The 21,297-nt window shown below is 39.1% G+C and overlaps 1 protein-coding gene across 1 annotated transcript in view; it reads right to left on the bottom strand.

Annotated features, from left to right (window-relative positions):
- The window catches only part of acvr2ba (activin A receptor type 2Ba), a 46,299-nt gene extending 33,992 nt beyond the window's left edge, over positions 1 to 12,307 (bottom strand). Inside the window, exon 1 of the mRNA XM_066716637.1 lies at positions 11,776 to 12,307. Coding sequence (XP_066572734.1) covers positions 11,776 to 11,827 — 52 coding nt within the window. The 5' untranslated portion in view covers positions 11,828 to 12,307. The remainder of the gene's footprint in view (positions 1 to 11,775) is intronic.
- Positions 12,308 to 21,297: the final 8,990 nt, after the last annotated feature.

Below are 21,297 nucleotides of genomic sequence, written 5' to 3'. Positions count from 1 at the left end.
AGTTGAATTGGCATGCTATAGATTGCACACTATCTGATCTAGACATCCCCCGATCCTAAAGATCTCATTTTTGCAAGAAGTTCAATGTTTTTTCCTAGTTACACAATTCACCTCAAGAACAGCATAAAAATAACTGCAAAGAAAGCAAGGCGTAGTGTTATTGCACTACAAAGCGAGTATTTACTAAACAACAACACAACTGTAGCAGCTGAATAATTCATTTTACCCCCCCCCCCCTGCAATTCTTTATATGTGGAGTTGAAGGGAATCTCTTGCACTGCGATAAAGGCACTTCGCTTTTGTTCGTCTCTCGTCTCAGTTACAGGGAGGAACAATGCGAAATCATACATGTGTTTTAGTGATACAGTTTGTGTGTGTGTGTGTGTGTGTGTGTGTGTGTAAGTAACTGGGAAGAAAAATACCAGCAGCAACCCCCCCTCCCCCCGGCCGTATCTCCACACAGGCCCTCGTGACCTGACATACCTCGGCACAGACGAGATGGCACAAAAGCAGAGGGGGGCCTCAACAGGGGCCAGTGTTGCGCCTCTAGACAAGGCCCGGCTTGCTTTTTTTTCACATACCCAGACAAACACCGGACAAAGGCATCTCCCGGCAGGGGGGCAAGGAGTCTTTTTAACTTCTCAAGCATGAGGCCTTCACAAACCATCAATCCCACACTGAGCAACATTCACCAGAAGCCTACCTCCTCCCGCCCTCCCCAATAAACAAAACCACTGCGGAGAAGGAAAAAAAAAAAAAAAAAAGTCAGCCGCTCGAAAGTGGCTGGGAAACGCGGGGCCCAGGGGCCTCGACCCGCGAGTTGGGACACGTTGATCAGCTCTCGACCTCGACATTGTATTGATGGGGCTATAAGTGAATTAATACATGAACTGGCAACTGCAATCACATCAAAAGTCAAACCCACACTAAAAACATTATATTTAAAGATCTGTCCTCATACTTACAAGAATGATTTTGACTTTACACCTCCTCCCACCTATAGACTCGGCACCTTTTGTCTGCATATCAATTTCGAGAAAGGAACCTATACTAGAAGTCATTCAACACTTATTTGTTCTGTATTCATTTTGAAAGTAAATGCTACGACTTGGCAGACAGATCAACATTTCAGTCAATAACAGGTTAAGTGTAAAACAAGAGGGGATGTGTGTTGGCTGTTGTTACACTTTACTATTTGGAGCGGAGCGTCCTATTACTGGCAGGGGCTGAACTAATTAGGCCAGATGATGCTTTGAGAATACAAAGATTGATAAGATTCACCCAGCAAAGAACACTGCTTTCACATGTCCACTTTTAAAAGATTTAGGAGAGGCAGTTTAAAAACAAACAGTAATTCTATTTAAATATGTCATCCTTAAGAGAATTATCTGGATCTCTCTTGGACATACCGGTCTCCGAAACGCCTGCGTTGTGCAAAGATACTCGGAGCTCGAGTGCTTTAAGCCAAGAGCACTTTCATGGAGCTCATTTTTAGAGAGCTTAAGCCATTCAAAATACATTTATAGATTAATTGTAATACTGTCCTTCAAGCCTGCATACGGAATCAAAAAGGTAGACTTTTATTCCACAACAAAATAATCAATCAAAAAAAGCGGCAATAAGAAGTTATGAACTCAAAGACCCTTTTAGGAATCTGAACTCTGAGTGAACTGGTCAGAAAGCAAACCGACAAGATGACGTTCAGACCGACAACTGACATGGTTATTACAGGCACCGGTGACTCCTGGTTTATACAAAGAATACATTAACTTAAATCTGAAATAATAATTGTAGAATGAATGCCTACCAGTTTGGGTATTCCAATATTTGATAGACATATGCAGATTCAATGCAGATATAGCTTACTAGCAATCATTTTTCCACCACAAGGAAATTATGCCCAATAACAAAATTCACGTATAACAATAAAATATGATTTGTAAATCGATTAATCTCCTCACCCAAAATATTAATGTTTCTTTTACTTATAAAGACAAGATTCTTTAACCGATGCATTCTACCAAACTTAAACACACATCCAAGTAATTGCCTCTGAAGAACTTAATGGAAAGCACAAATGATGCCTGTTTGCTGTTGATCCTTTTGAATAACCGCTGTGATTAAGAAATGTATGATTGTTTTTAATGCTGAACAAGAGGACACAAACAAACAAACAAAAAAAAAAACAACAGAAGGTGCAACTACCTCTGGATTCAGCCTTTAAAATGAAAATGTAAACAGAAGAGAAGTATTCTTCAGCTGACATGTCAATTTGACAACCTGGCACAAAGATACACATCCAAACATAGATGTGTGCAAGTGTTGTGTAGCATTTAGACCGTAACAAAACCACAGGCATAGATAAACCCATGGTTTCTTGCTTGCACAACTGCATTCCATCCATATCCACAAAACCTTTAAAAGATGCCAATATCGCCAATCGAAAACAAGAGCATAGCAGAGCGAGAACACAGCCGAGTGCATAGTTTTGAATTTTTCTGCAGATCTTAATCCGGCAAAGGAACTCGGATCATCTCGTACTGAAGTTGCGTCATCACTGAACCTCTGAGGTGTAATTCGGGGGAATAGACGCAGCATTAGGCCAAGATACTGGCTCACAAAACTGACTCGCATGAAGTGTTAACCGAGAGATGCCAAGAGTAAGGACAGTGCACAAAAAAACTACAGTATCTATTAAATGACCTTACTTTTATTTTGATAAGTATTCACTCTGATTTATATTTACACAAAGCCCAATTATCAATGAAGAGCAATTGCAGAAATCACACAAAACTAGTTTTACCAAAGAATAAGCAACATATTTGCAGATCAATTGTTTGCATACCGCCTGACTACAAGCATTAATCTGTGCAAAATGAATCTAATGAGATTAGGTTTGCTAAATTTACTATCAGCATACATTACGTAATACATTAAGTTAACTATAAACCTGACAACCTGGGCTCGTAAAATAAACAAACAGTCTACACCCAAGAGGCGTTGGCAGTGAGCGATGCATAACTCCACGCATTACATAAAAGTACAGTACAGACCTTTTCTTATTGGCATGCATACGATATGAAAATCAATACAGTTGTATGAGAAGAGATCCAATTCGATTCTAAATGCAAAAAAATGATATATACCCAAGCTTTCCGGCATCTGTCAAACTAAATTCAACACAAATCCAATTACAACCCCTCACACATTATTTTCACATAATCTCAACATCTATCCTAGTTTTTTAGAAGGTTTAGAAGGTTTTCCATCCATCCCAAGATCACAGGCCTGACACGTCTTTAAACGCACAGGGTGTGAGAGTCATATATCCTACAGTGCTCATTAAATATAGCAAATATAATATTCGTCATCACGTTCACACATCAGGATATCATGACAGTGAGGTAATGAAGCCTGACTGAAGTCAATGGAAACTACAGGGGGTGTTGCCACAGATTCATACTCCCGTTCTCAACAACTAAAGCCAGATCACTTAATTTGGGGGTTTTAACAAGGATAGGGCAAACAGTCGTGACCCGCAGTAGTCTAAACACCTACCCCAGAGAGTGAACTTCATTTTCCAATCAGCATTAACAAACAAACCAACCTTTCATTACTCGCTTCGGGTTAATAAAAATGACAAAAACACATTTGGTACAAAATAGGAGATATCCGATTCATGTCTAGACAGCCTCATTCCACTCGTGGTTCAAGAACCAATATAACAAAGCGCATTTTTAAAGACATTTTTTTTTTTTACCCCTGCTCTTCTCGACTGAAATTAATTAATGTTGTTTGCCAACCTTCAGATAAAATTCCATCATCGTCATGCACTCCATTCAAAGCATTACTAAATAGCATTACCTTTCACAGACTTCTCTGAAAGCTGGAATTTTGGAGAAAAATAAATAAATAATTCGAACAGATCTGTAAGAGCATCCGTGCCAATGAATCTGAACATGTTCGCGTTATTGTTGAACCTCAAAAAAGTTCCCCCCCCCGATGAATGCCGAAAGAGCATCTCTTTAGCGTGCACTCATCTAGATCTTTAACAGTTCGATTCGTTACTTCACATCCTTAATTGAGCAAACAAAGCAATATATCATTCAATTAAGTAATTAAGACCTAGGTTGGAACAAAAACCAGCAGGGCAGGGTGACTCCAGGACCGGTTTGGACCCTGTTCTAGGGGGTCAAGTGTAAAGTAATGCCATCTGTTCAACATCCCACCTTCCTCTCCCTATGACTTTTCCATCTCCGTTTCCCTTGTCATCAATTCTCACACTATTGACTCTACTCTGCTGCGAATCCAGGCCCTTGTCCTTTCCAGACCAGACCTCCACAACTCTCCTCTGGTCAGTCTTCCTGCTTCTGCCATTCACCATCTTTGACTTATTCCAACTTCTGCTTTTAGTGTCTCTGCATCACTTCTCTGATGCTTCTCTTCCATTTCACTAAACTGCTGCTGCCTGCCTCCAGTCTCAACTCTCACCCTCTTGGTGTCTCACCCCATACCCCTCTCTGTGGCCACATACAGGCTGCCTTCCCTTAAGTGCCCATGTTGCCCGGCTCTCTCTCTCTCCTCTGACCTCACAGCAGGGGAATTTGCTGCCTCTCCGCAGTAGGAATGAAGAGTCCTTTCTACTTTTAAACCTGTAGACTATTCTGATCTTCTCTTGCACTTTACTTGGATAAAAGGCATTCCTAATTGACAAAAATAACTTATTCGGTAGCTTAGCTGATGACAGTAATGCAAATCTAGAGATGACACATTAAATAACCAATATCCAGTTTCTTGAGTAAACTGTAAGTTGCCCCAGATAAAGATGATCTGCCAAGACATAAATAATAATAAACTATATCCAGGTTTGAAGTGAACATTCTTAGAAGCATTGAAACTCAAAAGTCTGCAAGTGCTTCAGGTATTTACTGTATTGAGTAGTGTCTGAGACATTCACATTTATCATCACAATCAAAAAAACATTTCTGAAGCAAAATTAAATACAACTCGTACATGAATTCTAAGCACCTTTTGTACGATCAGCTCAAACTGATCTGATGCACAGTGCAGTACATAGAGAAGACCACAAAAGGATACCCTTTGTATGTTTATACTATAAATCAGTGGTTTTAGATCAATGTCATAGGAATCAAATGCTGTATTGAGAGAAATAAAGGTAACAGCAACAGCAGCTGAACTCAGAGGTCTTGTCTGAAGCCGTAAATGGATCAAATTTCAGCTCAAGGTAATATGTCCATTCAGTTCTGCAAGGAGCCGACTACAGGCCCGTCCTAACTAGTACTTAAGCAAATAGCCTGCTTTCCATCTGATTATTTAGGTTACCGTAGAGAAATAATAAGTCACTTACTTGTGTACCAGTTTACTTCCATGTTTCGATTTTACTTTGCCATTACACAACAAATACTGACATCTACCAGCAGCTCCAAATACAATTTTAAAATGTAATGTCTTTGTCGGACGCCATTATCCTAGTTGATTTGCGTTTAAAAAAAGACCTTTTATGTTAAGTTATTTAAGAATGAGTAAGTAACAATTCAGTTGGCTTTCACATATGCACTTGCATACAGCACAAAGTTCCCAGAGGTTAAATCTTTCCATGCTATTATGTGTACCATCTGTGGCTTTCAAAAGCTTTTATGGAGAAAAGTAGCCATTTTTTTTTCTTGTACAGATTCTATACAGCTACATTAATATTAAAAAAAAAAAAAAAAATTAAAAATACACAAGACTGCATATAAATTTGGGTTATGTTATTCCAAAACACAACCCATTCACAAGCAAATCAAGGTTTTTCAGAAAGATAGATTATTGATTTAAAAGTATGCAACTCAAGTTGAGAGAGCTCTACGCTGCATTCATATTATGTCGAGCACTAGCAACCCAGAGCAGCACTTCTTAAGAACATGCAAGAAGTATTTAAAGCTGTGGCTTAAAGCTGAGGTTATGAAATATGCAAGTACTGAAGATAAAAATAGAGAAGTGCATATTGGCTACATCTACATCGTTGTGGTTTTTAATATGCACACACCAACAAACACCTGAAACCACAAAGGCACGCTTCTGCTTTCATACAGAGAGAGAGAGAAATGGTGAAATCACACACATCGAGACAGCCAACTCTACAGTCATTGGATATTTCCACAACGGGAGCAGAACCAAACCCTGCACTGTTCATATGAGTGACAGCAGTAGCATTTTAACACTTTTTAGTTTAACACCGTTTAAGTCTCCAAAACCAGCACAAACGTGGATACGTGATCTTCAAATTACAGCAGCAACCTTCCTGCTTAGGTTTTATTTACCCTGGTGGGATGCACTACTGGAGTCGTCTCCAGTCGGGTAAATGCACTATATACAGACGAGCTCATCAGAAGCAAACCATGTGTAAAGAGATGCACCGTTTTAACCAGTTAGTCGCAGATATATCCTGTACTCGACTTAATGGTGTTGGGACCACTGAGCACTGACCTGTGAGCCGCTGTCCTGCATTAAAATCCTTCAATGCACGCAAGTCCTCTTGCTTGGAAGTCACTTATGTGGTTGTTGAGCTCCTTGTTTTTTTATTTTGTTTTTGCTTTAACAGGTGCAACAGTATTCCAAGGTTTACTGTGGATATTAAAAGTAGTGCAGTAGGGCAACTGTAAAGGCTCACAGACAGGTTGTTCATGTCTCATGGCAACTTATTACCACTGCACATTCCACACCGACAGAAACTGGCTCGAACAGGTCGTAGGTTGCCTTTATATAACACTGGACTGCCAACATACCCTCCTGTAGCTCAAAGCCACTGGTTTATTGCAAGGCTTGTCCCAAAACCTTCAGTGACAACATGCAAACCCTACCATTTTCAATACAATTTGGAAAAAAAAGAAAGCATGTCAGTGCACAATAAATACAAAAATGCATGTATTTACCAAGAGGCACTGCTAATGGAGAGAGCTTGCATTTAGCTACACTTAGATCATGAAGCGATGCAAAACACTAGAGTCCCAATAATGTTTTTCACTTAATACAGACAATCATTCAATTTAGGTTACTTCTTAAATGCACAAATATAGGTACAAATCTGGAGCAGACACAGCTTTAAAGTATACGGCAGAAATAAAACAAGCTATGAGACTGCAAAACAAATGTATAATGTAATCAAAATAGATACCGGTGCACTGCGGCTCCATTATATCATGATTTAAGGTAAATTCAATTAGGTTACATCATATGAATGTTAACTTTTGTACCTTATTTCCGACTTGTTTTTGGGGAAATCCAATTCTAATGTTTGTATTTACCAACAACATGAAGGCAGTATTTCAGGGAATTTGTTTTGTTTATGCCCTTAATATTGCAGCTTCAGAAATATACTCTAGCAAGACTAACCTTTTCATGACCAACACACCAGTGACTGTTTACACAACACAAGAAACAGTCTTACATTGATCTTTAAACAAACTTATAAATGTATGGTTTATTTTTCAGACATATATTCAAAACATCAAAAGGATTTTGCCGAATTGTTCATAATCTTAAATAATGGTCAGTTATGGTTTAATTAATGTTCCCAAATATAATAATTCTGCAACAATTATTCCACTAGCTTTTACAAGTCATTATACCCACTTTGTATTGATCCATATAAAACTGCCTTCCAGCAAAGAAATGGGCTAAATGGAAAAATGATTTTTAAAGGCACCGTGCAGCATAATTTACATTACTTCCAATGATCACAGATTAAGTCTAAGTCCTTCCGTAAATTGCTGATGTCCAAATTTAACTAGATTTACACTGCACTGCAACCTGAGATTCATACATTTCAAGTCACCAGTATATATGATATGCCAGTGCGGATTCCAATTAAGTTACTTCCATTTCAAATTAACTGTATAACCTGATAAATGGTTATTTAATTCTAAGGTAAAAAGGTTGCTTGAGCTCGTATGTTCAGCTCTTTGGACAGCATTGTAGATTTGTGTTTATTTTTGATAAGAGTCTCAACAGGAATGTCATTCATAAGAAAAAAATAATTAATTGCATTGCATGAAGATGACAAAAGGGGGACAAATGTATTTGCCCAAGTCCAGATAAGACTAGTATCTGAAAATATACTGAAGCCAAATAGCTTTGTTCTATAACATAAAAAATACACACGGTCTCTTTAAATCCAAGCTTACCCTGGAGGGTGCCCATCCCCCACTCTCCACAATGTTTTTTTTTTTTTTTAGTGCCCCCCTCCCCTTCTCCCTATCACAACACTTCATCAAACCAAAACCCACCAAAGCAAACACACTACAACAATCTCACCACACCATTTACATTGTATTTTTTTATGTGTTTTGCTCCAGGATGAAAAGACTGGTGGTTTGGATTTTACAAAAACAATTTACAACCACAGTAACCACCCAAACGCTTTTTTTTTTTCCCCTTCTTCCCCCTCCCTCCCTCCTCTAAGCCATGTGGCCAGAGAGATTTTGCTACAACCACACAGAGCACACAGTCCAGATACATTGTTGTTACTGATCCAGTAGTCATGTGATAAGAGGGCTATTACAACATCACCCCAACCCCTCTCCGTGTCTCTCTCTCATACAAACACACCCAAGCATGTAGTGCAGGCATGGAGTCAAGCAGCTGAAAGCATACAGCGTCCCCTTTCTCTCCAGGAGAAGTTCCCCTCAATAACAGGAGGAAATATAGCTCCGCCGCTACACAGATGTGAATAAACGCACATCACCAGGGGGAACCTCAAATGGCCTTTTCCTTGTTGACAGCAGAGGAAAGCAGAAAGTAATTTCCACCAGTGGGCCAACATCTGCATTTGAAAGACCAGCACCATGTTGATCTTTTGTTTCTGAGCAAGTCCAGACCATCAATCACATTTTTTCAGTTAGTAGTTATAATAGGACAACCTTTTCACTCAGATTGAATGTAAAACAAATAATATCCAGGAGTATGATACAATATATCCAAGCAACTGAAATGTCAGCTTTTATGAGCTTTTCAATATGAAGTATGCAAAGCCTTAAATGTAAGCATCACATTCAGTGTTTCCATTTTTAGGTTATATCAGCAAAGCTACAGTGCTTTAATTGGACCAGTTTAATAGTTAATAACCAATTAATAGTCCAGCACAATTGCCTTCCACTCACGAATGTATTCAAACAAAAGATGGAAGAATACAGTTAAAGAAATGTGACCAACTATAAAAACACATTACAGAGCACAACAACTGTGCTTGGTTATATTAAAATGCTCAATTATCAGGAATGACAATTATGATTAATACATTCATGAAAATATAGGCCGATGTATTGGACTATGGTTAAAAATATGCGTTTTATGGTTATGGTGTTCTTGAACAATAATTTCTTGATCCTTTCCCCAAGGGTAAATCCTGTGAAAATGGAGAGTACATGGAGAGGGAATTGTGTTGTGTTTAGTTCTGGGTTTTAAAACGGGTAAAATGGTCATTACATCAGCTCACAACTGTGGCTCTACTAACCTACACGCAGAGCAATATCTCCATGTGTCCTGGAGTTACTCTCACAACATGGAGATGGAAAGAGAAGTAAAGTGGCGTCAATAAATCACATTTGTGCAAATATCATGCACAGGGTTGAACAATGTGCGTCTAAGGAAGTAAAGTTGAGCTGCATTTGTGCAACTCGTGGACATCGACACACTTCAATGGTTTAAAAAATTAAGGTTTTTCAATCTTGGAGTCACAGATGTCGCCAAATCCCTTTATACAAGACTCTTGGTCAAAAAGAGTATAAGAGTTGTGTATTATTAGCAGTCATTGAATAATGAAAACGGACTGGCAAGCAAAGTACAGATTATTGGTAATAATGAGTTGAAGAGCTCAGACCTGGATGCACAATAAATATACAGGGGCTCAGAGAATGCACAGTGGAATTAAAAACGACTGCCACTAATTAACGAGCACAATCATGATCATAATAGTAATAATATATAGGCTATATATGACTGTGTGTGTATGGCTCCCTCTCTCTCTCTCTCTCTCTCTCTCTCCCCCCATCTCTATAGTTGTAGTGTATGTATGCACTGCTGTCAATTTACATTTTCCAATTCTTTCCTTAAAATAAAAAGAAGCGATATATGCAAAATCAAATCACAAATGGTGCAATAAAGCCCGGAGCACAATGCCCGCATATCTAATGAAGGAGCAAACAAAAGACAACCAAACACATGCCCGGCCAATTTCACGTGTTCGTGTTGTTAACATCACATTTCAAGCACACACCCAATATATACATGATATACACACACATACATATATACACACATATACATGTATTGTGTGTGTGTATGTGTGTATGTACAGTTATTGATGGAATTTAAAAATAAAGCAAACATTGTCAATTTTAATCTGACTTTCCTTGTCCGTCATAATGCCCACCAGCCAAAAAAAAAACACGCCAAGTCGTAGGTCAATTTATTTAAAGAATAAAACGCAATAAACCCGCACATTTCCCATTACAATAGCAGATCGCATAGCGTGAAAGCGCGCTGTCAGTTATTCCCACTCTGGGCTGATAGGTTTCATTTTCATTGTTACAATCTAATCTAATACGGACACGTTTGCTTGCGATGAGAGACACATTTTACTCCGATTTGCCACTATGAGAGCAGGCACAAAGGCTTGTTTTCACCCCTGTACCCCTCCCCCAAACTCGTCAAAACAAGGAGGGAACTGGACAACAAAGCAGCCATGGAGGCTCAAATGGCCAACATCACTTTATTCACTCCAAATGCATGCTTGCAATTGCGTTTTTAATCTAGCCCGACACTGAAATGTGGATTTTAAAGAGAAAACCAGGATAAGCGATGCACAACATGTAACGAGAAACAATGGGGGGGAAAACCTCTCGACGGTATCATTAAGTTAATACTGGTTTGTGCAAATCTCGTTTCCGAAGTAAGACCATTCAAACTAACTCGATTTCCAATCCGTTTGGCCAGTATTATACTCTTCAGAGCCCTGGTTATGATGTGCATTGTAACAGGCTGTGGAGGCACAATAACCCTGTCCTGAATGCATTTCATTACACGTGGTAATTGAAACGGAGGGGAATGGGAGAGGAAACTCGGATCCCAGACCACAACTGGTTTGGCTTTTACAACTTTCTATTTGATCACGTCCATAATCACACAATCAGCCCTCACGACTGAACCTGCCCGACCAAACAAGAGCCCACTCACGAATAAGCCCACCAAGAGAAACCAGGGCATTAACTGCAATTAAACAAGACACACAAAATCGTTCACAATAATGCGGACAACTATGGGGAGAGAAAGCGCTTTTACAAACTGTGACAGTATAGCTGGACTTCATAGACATTTACTTTTATGTTGTAGGGGGGACGTTTTAGGAAAACCATTTAAACAATTTAAAATATGCCTTATATTGGGGGGGAACTGATTCAATAATGTCCAAGGACCAGTAAAACAAGTTCAAACACCCTGCTGCAAAATCACCCAGATAATGGTTATAAAATATAAATCTATATACACTCACACGCTTATTTCATAGATTAAAACATTATCAAAATAAACCACCCAACTGATTCAACATGAATACAACTGTCCAAAGAAATCAATCGGATACTTTTGCATCAACGCCGTCCCTGCCGCCTGTAAAGCCCTATTCCTGGGTTACTTTGTAGCGATCGGCGTGTTTGGAGGCATAAACGGTTTCAATGCAACACATAATCAGATAAATAAGCACACAGAAGTCATTACCTGCACAAAAAGTTCCCCAAAGAAGTGCAAAAGTCAGCCAGGAAGCGAACATATTCCTTTAATTTGAGAGAAACGCACCAGATTTTCTCCTTTTCAGGCGCTTTCCCTTTTCGGACATTTAAAGGGATGATCCGCCACCAAAAACAACGAGCAGCGACCCGGGGCCCCAATGTCCAGCGCCGAGACTGTGCCTTGCTTTTGTGTGTGTAGCCCCAGTGCCACACAATCGCACGGGCAGGACAGGGGGAAAAACAACTTTAAAATGTAGAAAAATCCATCGGGGGAGATATTTTCCAGAAATGATGGCCAGTCACTGAACAGCAACTCTGCCTGCTCTCCTGAAGCCTTTTTTCCCTGCTCTGCCTGGCGCCTTCACCTCTTATTTCGCCCTAAAACACTGAATGGCCAGAGAGACTGGGTCTGAAATTGACATGCAAGAAACTGAACTGAGTCCAAAATGGCTTCTGAGAGGAGAGCAGAGTAAAGCAGAGCCAGTAGGGAAACCCGGATGTTTAAATACAAAGAGAGGAATGCAATCAAAGAGGCAGGGTAGGGGGAGTGCAGCAATGTTGTTACTGGGCTTGCGGTGGCGAGCTGGGAAGCCAAGCCGTCAGGCGGCGGGGAAGGCGGTAGTAAACAAACCCTCGGCGTGACACTGGCGCAGCGAGCACCAACAAGCGCAAATGATCAAATGTGCATTTCAATTCCTATAGGAAAGGGATGGAGCCCCGATGCAGGGGAGGGTTGTAAAGCACATACTGTGGCCATTGCATTGAATTACGTGAAGAATAACACCAAAAAGAAGATGTATCGATAGATATAAAGCAGATATAGAAGCTCAATTGTGTTCAATCTGCAGCTCCACTCAGATTCAATAAACCTAGCCAGGAAATATAGGATGCATATAAGAGTGGATTTATTTATGTGCTTGATAACTACTATTTAATAAATACAGTAGGGTGTAAAATATGTCTATATAAACTGTACTGTCATATAAATCAATTGCATTTTGTTCAGCAATACTTACATATATTTAAAGTGCACACTAGTTACATTTATTCACACCTCAGCAATTAGTGTTTTGTGGCTCCTCAGTTGGCATCAATAACCTTGACAGGGCACATCATGTAGCCTGTAACTGGTTCAGGCCCAGCTCAGCACAGATTACAGACCTTTCAGAACCGGTCTTGCGCTTGCACTTTGTGGTTTGTAGTAGCCAGGCAGGAGCACAGATTTTATGCTGGCCCTTTGGTCCTAGACTTGACCAAATCAAAACGTTGGCCATCGCGAAGTACCCTATCGCAGTTTGATTTATTGTTAGAGACCACTTTCTGCTGTTTATAAATCAAAACACGACTGGATATGACTTTTTTAATGTGCGATTGGCAGGCGGGTCAGGGGTTTGATTTGGTGCAGGCGATAGTTTACTCGGCATCGTTATTCTGCTTGAATCTCAGAATACTAAAACTTGAGCTTCGTGACAGAGGGCACCGGGGTTAAGACTAATACTGATATAGGACCAGAGGACGCCGAACGGCCACAAACCAGTGCACCTCGATGCTAACAGAATTGTTTACATTCTTCTCAGCATGACCCTGACATTTACTGTGTCAAACATAACACCAGTGTACATGTCCAAAGCTAAAATAATGGTCTTTGGACAAGAAAACATGGTTTGGGATTCATTCCAGTGCTGTTCGGTGAACTAATATAGCCTTTTTTATTATGTTGCCACATCCGGAGAAGTTTCTACCGCAGCACTTGGCAAAGGACACCAGATTCAAGCAGCAGATGTTAAATGGAAATCTCAGACGAATCGAGAGTTTCTTACAGATGGAATTACATTTTTGTGATAGTGATAAAGGCATAGTACAAATATCTATTAACTAGTAAACATAAGCTGAGTTTGTATGCACTTGAAAAGTCTCCACAGTCACAGTTTTATAACACAGCACACATTTTCACTCACGCACTGAAGGAATGTGCTCAGAGGATACATCTGTAAGTAGCAGGGACAAGAGTAGAGTGAATCATATTCTTACATTTTAATTACTTTACAAAGCCATGTAAATTGAAGAAGCAGTCAATATCCTGTTTACCTTACTTACCTTGCATTATTTACCAGCCCCAAAGCCATGCCCTGTACACACTATACAATATAATAGAATTAATAGATACATTACTCTGAACATCTATTGCAACATTGGAATTATTTTGATGGCCACAAACACTGCATTTCCTTGGCATAAGTGCTGTAAACATATCATTTTAAACTAATGCAAGTTATGCCAATTTAATTAATTAAGCTATAATAAAGTACCACATCTTTCTTAACATACCATCTGTACATTAAAAAGCAGATATATTTATATTATCTTTAGCAGGGTTTCACATGCAATCTTGTGTGTCCTTCATTTCTTTTGAAGAGCTGGAATAGTTGTGAGAACAGCCAAGAGAAAACTCACCAGAGGAACATATAAACTCCACCGAACAGCTTAAAACTGCTACCAAAGTTTAATGATGTACATGTGGTTTTAATTAATTAAAATGCTCTGGACCATCATACATAAATACATAAATAAGTCAATCAGAGCTTTTCCTTCAGCACCACGTGCCCAAAGGTACTAAAATAGTACCTTGATGCTCTGTAAAGAATGGAGGAGTAACTTCTGGTTTCATTTCCAATCATACATTTGTGTCCCACCTGGGTGTTTTTGCCTTCATCTGAGTAAAGTGTCTGCTCATTAATAAATAATGTCAATATCTATAATGACAATTACCTCCCCGAGATAAATAAACACTGCCCTAATCATACCTCGAAGAAGGTTGCACAGAAAATAGATTGTTCCGTCTCCCCTGGGTGTGTTCCCTGTGTGAAGATCCTACTGTCACAGCAGATGGTGCTGTTTATAAATATAATCCTGAATAATTTTAAGGGAAGACAGATTTGTTTGTAAATACTTCTAAACAAAAACTTGCCCGTCTATCCGTACATCAGGCAAGGTTAATACTGAGCAGAAATGCATTTCACAAATGTGTTCGCTAGTGCTTAAAGCCAGCATCCTGCACTACCTGCTTATTTCAGTACAGTTCAACGAGATCAGTTGTCAAGTAGTGCACTCTGCAGCTTTTGCTTAAATAATCTTTGTAAAATGTTATGAGGCCGTCTGGATTGTGCATGTGGAGCAGCTATGCAATGAAGAGGATGTAGACCACCTGGGAGAAGACATTTTCTATCTGTGCTCTTTGTGTGTTGGTTGATTAACTTATTTTCCACATATTTACATGTTTTCTACTTACATTGATATCCATACTTATTGGACAAATATAAACTACAGCAGGTGGATGCCCTGTTTGTTGACCTCTATCAAAATGATTACCTAGCGTACACAATATTAAGAGGTAATGGTTGTATTTGGCTGTATTTGGTGTACAGATGTGTAATAATCATCACCCAAAAGAACACAATCTCTACTGTGAAGCATGGTGGTGCAGCATCATGTTACGAGGATGTTTCTCATCAACAGGGACTGGGGCACTGGAGTACAGTATAGAAAACTGCTTTGAGGAAAACCTGCTTGCTTTCTGTGAAAAAGCTGAAACTGTGATGGATGTTCAACTTTCAGCAGGACAATGACCCAAAGCACACAGCCAAACTACACTGGAGTGGCTAAGGAACAAAAAGGTAAATGTCCTTGAGTGGCCCAGTCAGAGCCCTGAACTAAATCCAATCAAAAATGTGTGGCATGACTTGAAGATTGCTGTCCATCAATGCTCCCCAAGGAACCTGACTGAGCTTGAACAGTGTTGTAAAGAAGAATGGTCAAATATTGCCAAAGCTAGGTGTTGAAAGTTGGTAGAGACTGATCCCAACAGACTCACAGCTGTAATTGCTGCCAAAGGTGCTTCCGCCAAATAATAACTTAGGGGGGTGGAGACTTATCCAGTTATTATATGATATTTCAGTTTTTAATATATATATATATATTTTTCACAATAAAACCTTTTTCCCTTAGCAGTGTTGACTATGGTGTGTAGATAAGTGAAAATCCTCATTAGAACATAAGAACATAGAACATAAGAACATAAGAACATAAGAAAGTGTCCAATCGAGAGGAGGCCATTCGCCCCATCCTGCTAGTTTGGTGTCCATTAATAACTAAGTGATCCAAGGATCCTATCCAGTCTGTTTTTGAATGTTCCCAAATTGTCTCTTCAGCCACATCGCTGGGGAGTTTGTTCAGATTGTGACGCCTCTCTGTGTGAAGAAGCGTCTCCTGTTTTCTGTCTTGAATGCCTTGAAGCCCAATTTCCATTTGTGTCCCCGGGTGCGTGTGTCCCTGCTGATCTGGAAAAGCTCCTCTGGTCTGATGTGGTCGATGCCTTTCATGATTTTGAAGACTTGAATCAAGTCCCCACGTAGTCTCCTCTGTTCCAGGGTGAAAAGGTTCAGTTCCTCAGTCTCTCAGTAGGACTTTCCCTTCAGACCTGGAATAAGTCTGGTTGCTCTCCTCTGAACTGCCTCTAGAGCAGCGATATCTTTCTTGAAGTGTGGAGCCCAGAACTGTCCACAGTATCCAGATGAGCTCTAACTAGTGCATTGTACAGTCTGAACATTACTGCCCTTGTTCTCAATTCTACACTTTTGACAATATACCCTAACATTGTGTTTGCCTTTTTTTATTGCTTCCCCACATTGTTTGGATGGAGAAACGCCTGAAACTCTGAGGCACTGACACAACAAAATATGAAAAAGTTCGAGTGTGTGTAGATTTTCTATAGGCACTGTATACATACACCGATCATCCATAACATTATGACCACTGACAGGTGAAGTGAATAACACTGATAATCTCGTTATCATGGCACCTGTCAGTGGGTGGGATATATTAGGCAGCAAGTGAACATTTTGTTCTCAAAGTTGATGTGTTAGAAGCAGGAAAAATGGGCAAGCGTAAGGATCTGAGCGACTTTGACAAGGGCCACATTGTGATGGCTAGACGACTGGGTCAGAGCATCTCCAAAACTGCAGCTCTTGTGGGGTGTTCCCGGTCTGCAGTGGTCAGTACCTATTGGTCCAAGGAAGGAAAAGCGCTGAACCGGCAACAGGGTCATGGGCGGCCAAGGCTCACTGATGCACGTGGGGAGCGAAGGCTGGCCTGTGTGGTCCGATCCAACAGACGAGCTACTGTAGCTCAAATTGCTGAAAAAGTGAATGCTGGTTCTGATAGAAAGGTGTCAGAACACACAGTGCATCGCAGTTTGTTGCATATGGGGCTGCGTAGCCGCAGACCAGTCAGGGTGCCCATGCTGACCCCTGTCCACTGCCGAAAGCGCCTACAATGGGCACGTGAGCATCAGAACTGGACCACGGAGCAATGGAAGAAGGTGGCCTGGTCTGATGAATCACGAGTTCAAGGTGTTGACTTGGCTTCCAAATTCCCCAGATCTCAATCCAATCGAGCATCTGTGGGATGTGCTGGACAAACAAGTCCGATCCATGGAGGCCCCACCTCGAAACTTACAGGACTTAAAGGATCTGCTGCTAACGTCTTGGTGCCAGATACCACAGCACACCTTCAGAGGTCTAGTGGAGTCCATGCCTCGACGGGTCAGGGCTGTTTTGGCGGCAAAAGGGGGACCTACACAATATTAGGCAGGTGGTCATAATGGTATGGCTGATCAGTGTATATATATATATATATATATATACTGTATATATAATCATCTTCAGCAGCAGCAGCAGCATTTAATAATCTACTGCTGGATAAAGGACTAGTTTAGAAAGATGTTTCTACTTCTACTAGTGTCGAGTTTTAGGCTCAGTATGGAAACAAAATGGATCTAGGCTCAATATGGAAACAATCTTAGATGTGTATATAGATACAGTTGTAAATATTATTACAGTTGTACGAATTACAGTTGCAATTGTGTTTATAAACCCTTCATTTCAATCACTCTTCAGTGATTCATTTAACACATTTCATAAGATTTGTATCTTATTTATTTATCAATGAGCTCTTTTCAGCAATGATTCAGCCTAGAGGAGACTAAAACAATTCCAATGACTGAATTTAGTCAAGACAAGTGCTGTGAAAACTTTTGATTGCCACTCCACACAGTAATGGATTTTAATGTCCACATGTGGTTGTTATATATTAAATGTATGTGAGTGTAAAGAACCTTCAGCTGTAGTGCCCTTTAAGAGTGAATTTGGCTTGCTTATTTCAAGATTTTGCATCATATATCAATATATCTTTCAGTGTTTAAAGTTGTGAACAGGATGATCCTCCAAAAAATATAAATAGAAAAACGATTAAAATGTTCAAAGTGCTTGTTAACAACAAAGCCAAAGTACTGTCATACATGTCTCCATTTCTGTACATTAAGTGTCACCCAGTTAGTGTTCAAAGGGATGCCAGTCTGTGGAGTAAAACAAACAGAACTACAGGACCTGCACATTGTCTGCAATAACAGTATAATACTTTCACACCATTGTTTTCTTTATAACGATGTGCACACAAGAACCTGTTGCATTTCTGTAAAACTTTGCTTAAATAATTTCATTTAAATGTAGTGGGCACTGCTGGATGAAAGAGTAGATATGACGATAATACATTGAGATCAAACTCCTAGATAAAGAAACACTTAATTTTAGAGATATAGACAAAGCCAGTTTAAAAGGATCGCAAAAAGTTGTGTACAATTGTTCCTTTTAACTGTAACTTAATTGACTGTAACCTGAATCGAACATTATTGGAGAACCATGAAAAACTGAAATAATGGCAAAGCTATAAAGAATGACATTGTCCTGTAGTCAAGCAGAAGTTTTACAGCCCTCGAGGTCTTAATTTTTTTCATACCATTCTCTGATACTGCATAGGGAAGCTTATATTTAACTAGTATAGTAAAAACCGACTGATCATAAAAGAAAATTACAATCTAAGCTTAACATCTCAGATTTAATTTCCTACTACGAGATCTATAGGATTTATGGCTTTACAAAGAGAATATTAAGTGATTTCCAAAGATACAGTGTAACAGTAAAATGATTTGTTATAATTGGATTTTCCACAGTGAGAGGTCACAAAAGATCAGTCTTTTTTTTTTTTTTTTAAGTGCGCATTATTATAACTGTTGTTGTTTTTGCGAATGTGAAGTGCAGAATTGAATTTTCCATTACTTCTCACCCACTGGGAAAACTCTAAACTCACCTGGTTGCTCCAGTCATGTATTGGTAATCAAGCCTCAATGATCCTAAAGACCAGTTTGATCTTCTTCCGAGCTGATTATTGTAAACAGCGTTCGATCTTAAGTTACCAAAGCAGTTGACACCTTGTGACTTAGATAGTTTCCCAATATTTGCCTCCCAGTCACACAAGTACTTCCAATATGCAAAGCTTGTCTTTATTTCACCCTGGAACAGAGGAGACTACATGGGGACTTTGTTCAAGTCTTCAAAATCATGAAAGGCATCGACCACATCAGACCAGAGGAGCTTTTCCAGATCAGCAGGGACACACGCATCCGGGGACACAAATAGAAATTGGGCTACAAGGCATTCAAGACAGAAAACAGGAGACACTTCTTCACACAGAGAGGCGTCACAATCTGAACAAACTCCCCAGCGATGTGGCTGAAGAGACAATTTGGGAACATTCAAAAACAGACTGGATAGGATCCTTGATCACTCAGTTATTAATGGACACCAAACGAGCATGATGGGGCGAATGGCCTCCTCTCGACTGGACACTTTCTTATGTTTTTCTAATAGAAAAAATGGAAAAACAAAACGTAAGAAAGTATTAAATGAGGCTTTTCCTGTCCTTTGCTTTCATATTAGAGCTGAATTTGTCACATTGTTTACACCTCATTTCCGTGTTCTGCTAATACAGGAAATCCTTTGATTCAGGGCATTTGCCGAGTAATATTATCTGACCCTTCTCTGCTTTAGAGGTTAATAGGCCAAACGGAAAGAGTCCTTCAGATGGATTAATGGGACTTGAAGTTGTGATTTCAGAAAACGGACTGGATTTTGAAATAACACTTCAAAATTTGAATTTAAAAATAGATTCAACCCAGAAAGGAACCTACGCTGATGTTATAGCCCTTTGCCTTGATGTTTTCAAAGTGTAGTTCTAAGATTATACATTATATACATAATATTTATATATTATATATATTATAATGTTATACATTTAAATGTATTTAAAAATAAATACATGAAGTCAAAATTATATATATATATATATATATATATATATATATATATATATATATATATATAATTTTGACTTCATGTACTTATTTTTAAATAAATTTGAATGTATAACATTTTCTTAAGTGTTTGGTGTTGTTTAACATGTTCGCATATTATATTTAGTATAGTATAGAACAAAATTCTGAAACATATCCACTGATTCATATTTTGAATATGCTTTAATTGTGAAACACAATTTTAGTCTGTTACATAGAGACCCATCAGATCTCATTGCACTTTGAGTTTATAACATGATTACATTAATACTTCAGTAGCAAGTCATTGCATTCTAGTCATTCTACAGATAAGTGTATGGTATGTGTATGTATTCTATTTTATGTAATGAGCTTTTTTTTGCTGGATGAAGGGAGCATTGTAATACTTTATTCTAGCAATAAAACAATCCTAATTTGCAATTAATGTTTGACAGTTGCAAGCACAAATGTAATAAGAATACTTGCTTGTCACAATAAGTTTTATAATAAGTTGCAGTTCCTATCTATTCATTTTTCTACATACCAATATCTCTATGTGTCCCATACAAGAAATGTGATCATGAGAATTTTTGCTGCAAGATTTTATCTAAGGTACTTGCAAACAGGCTGAACTGGATTCTGTCCCCAATACAATTCAAGCACTATGTACAATCAGTATAACTCCCAATTATGTGAGTTTAGATGTGATCTCTAACCATAAAACAGCATAGAATCCAACAGGTCCTGTTTTGTGTATAATTGAAAAGACCCACATTAATCTCATGTGTGTTTGAATAGCTTCTCTCAAAACAATTAAGTTGCCTTTATTGCCCTCGCAAACAAACTATCATATTGCAAGGGAGATGCTAATGGGAAATGTATTAAACACTGTCTTGGCAATTGAAAGCTTGTGGTTCGGCACCAATGACAGCCTGGCCAAAAGCACGTGGATATTGGGACCCTCCCACTGGGACTCCCCCATCCAAAGAGCTGCTGTAAGGGTGGTGATTGGGGTGGAGGAAACCTTTCAAATGTAAGGGGATATCAGGGGATAAGAACTACCATTTTAATTTGGGACTACACAAACGATACAGTCCTCAATGATATTTATTTATCTCGGCAGGAATAATGACAGAAAGTTCGATTTAATATTACAGTAACACTCAAAAGTATGTTTCAGAGGCTTCTCTCATCACAATTAAGTTGCCGTTATTGGCCTCGGAAACAAACTATCGTATTGCAAATGTAGACTCTAATGGGAAATTTATGAAACACTGTCTCAGAAAT

The sequence above is a fragment of the Amia ocellicauda genome, chromosome 2 (genome assembly GCF_036373705.1).
Source record: "Amia ocellicauda isolate fAmiCal2 chromosome 2, fAmiCal2.hap1, whole genome shotgun sequence".
Lineage (NCBI taxonomy): Eukaryota > Metazoa > Chordata > Actinopteri > Amiiformes > Amiidae > Amia > Amia ocellicauda.
This window is presented reverse-complemented; position numbering and strand designations above follow the sequence as displayed.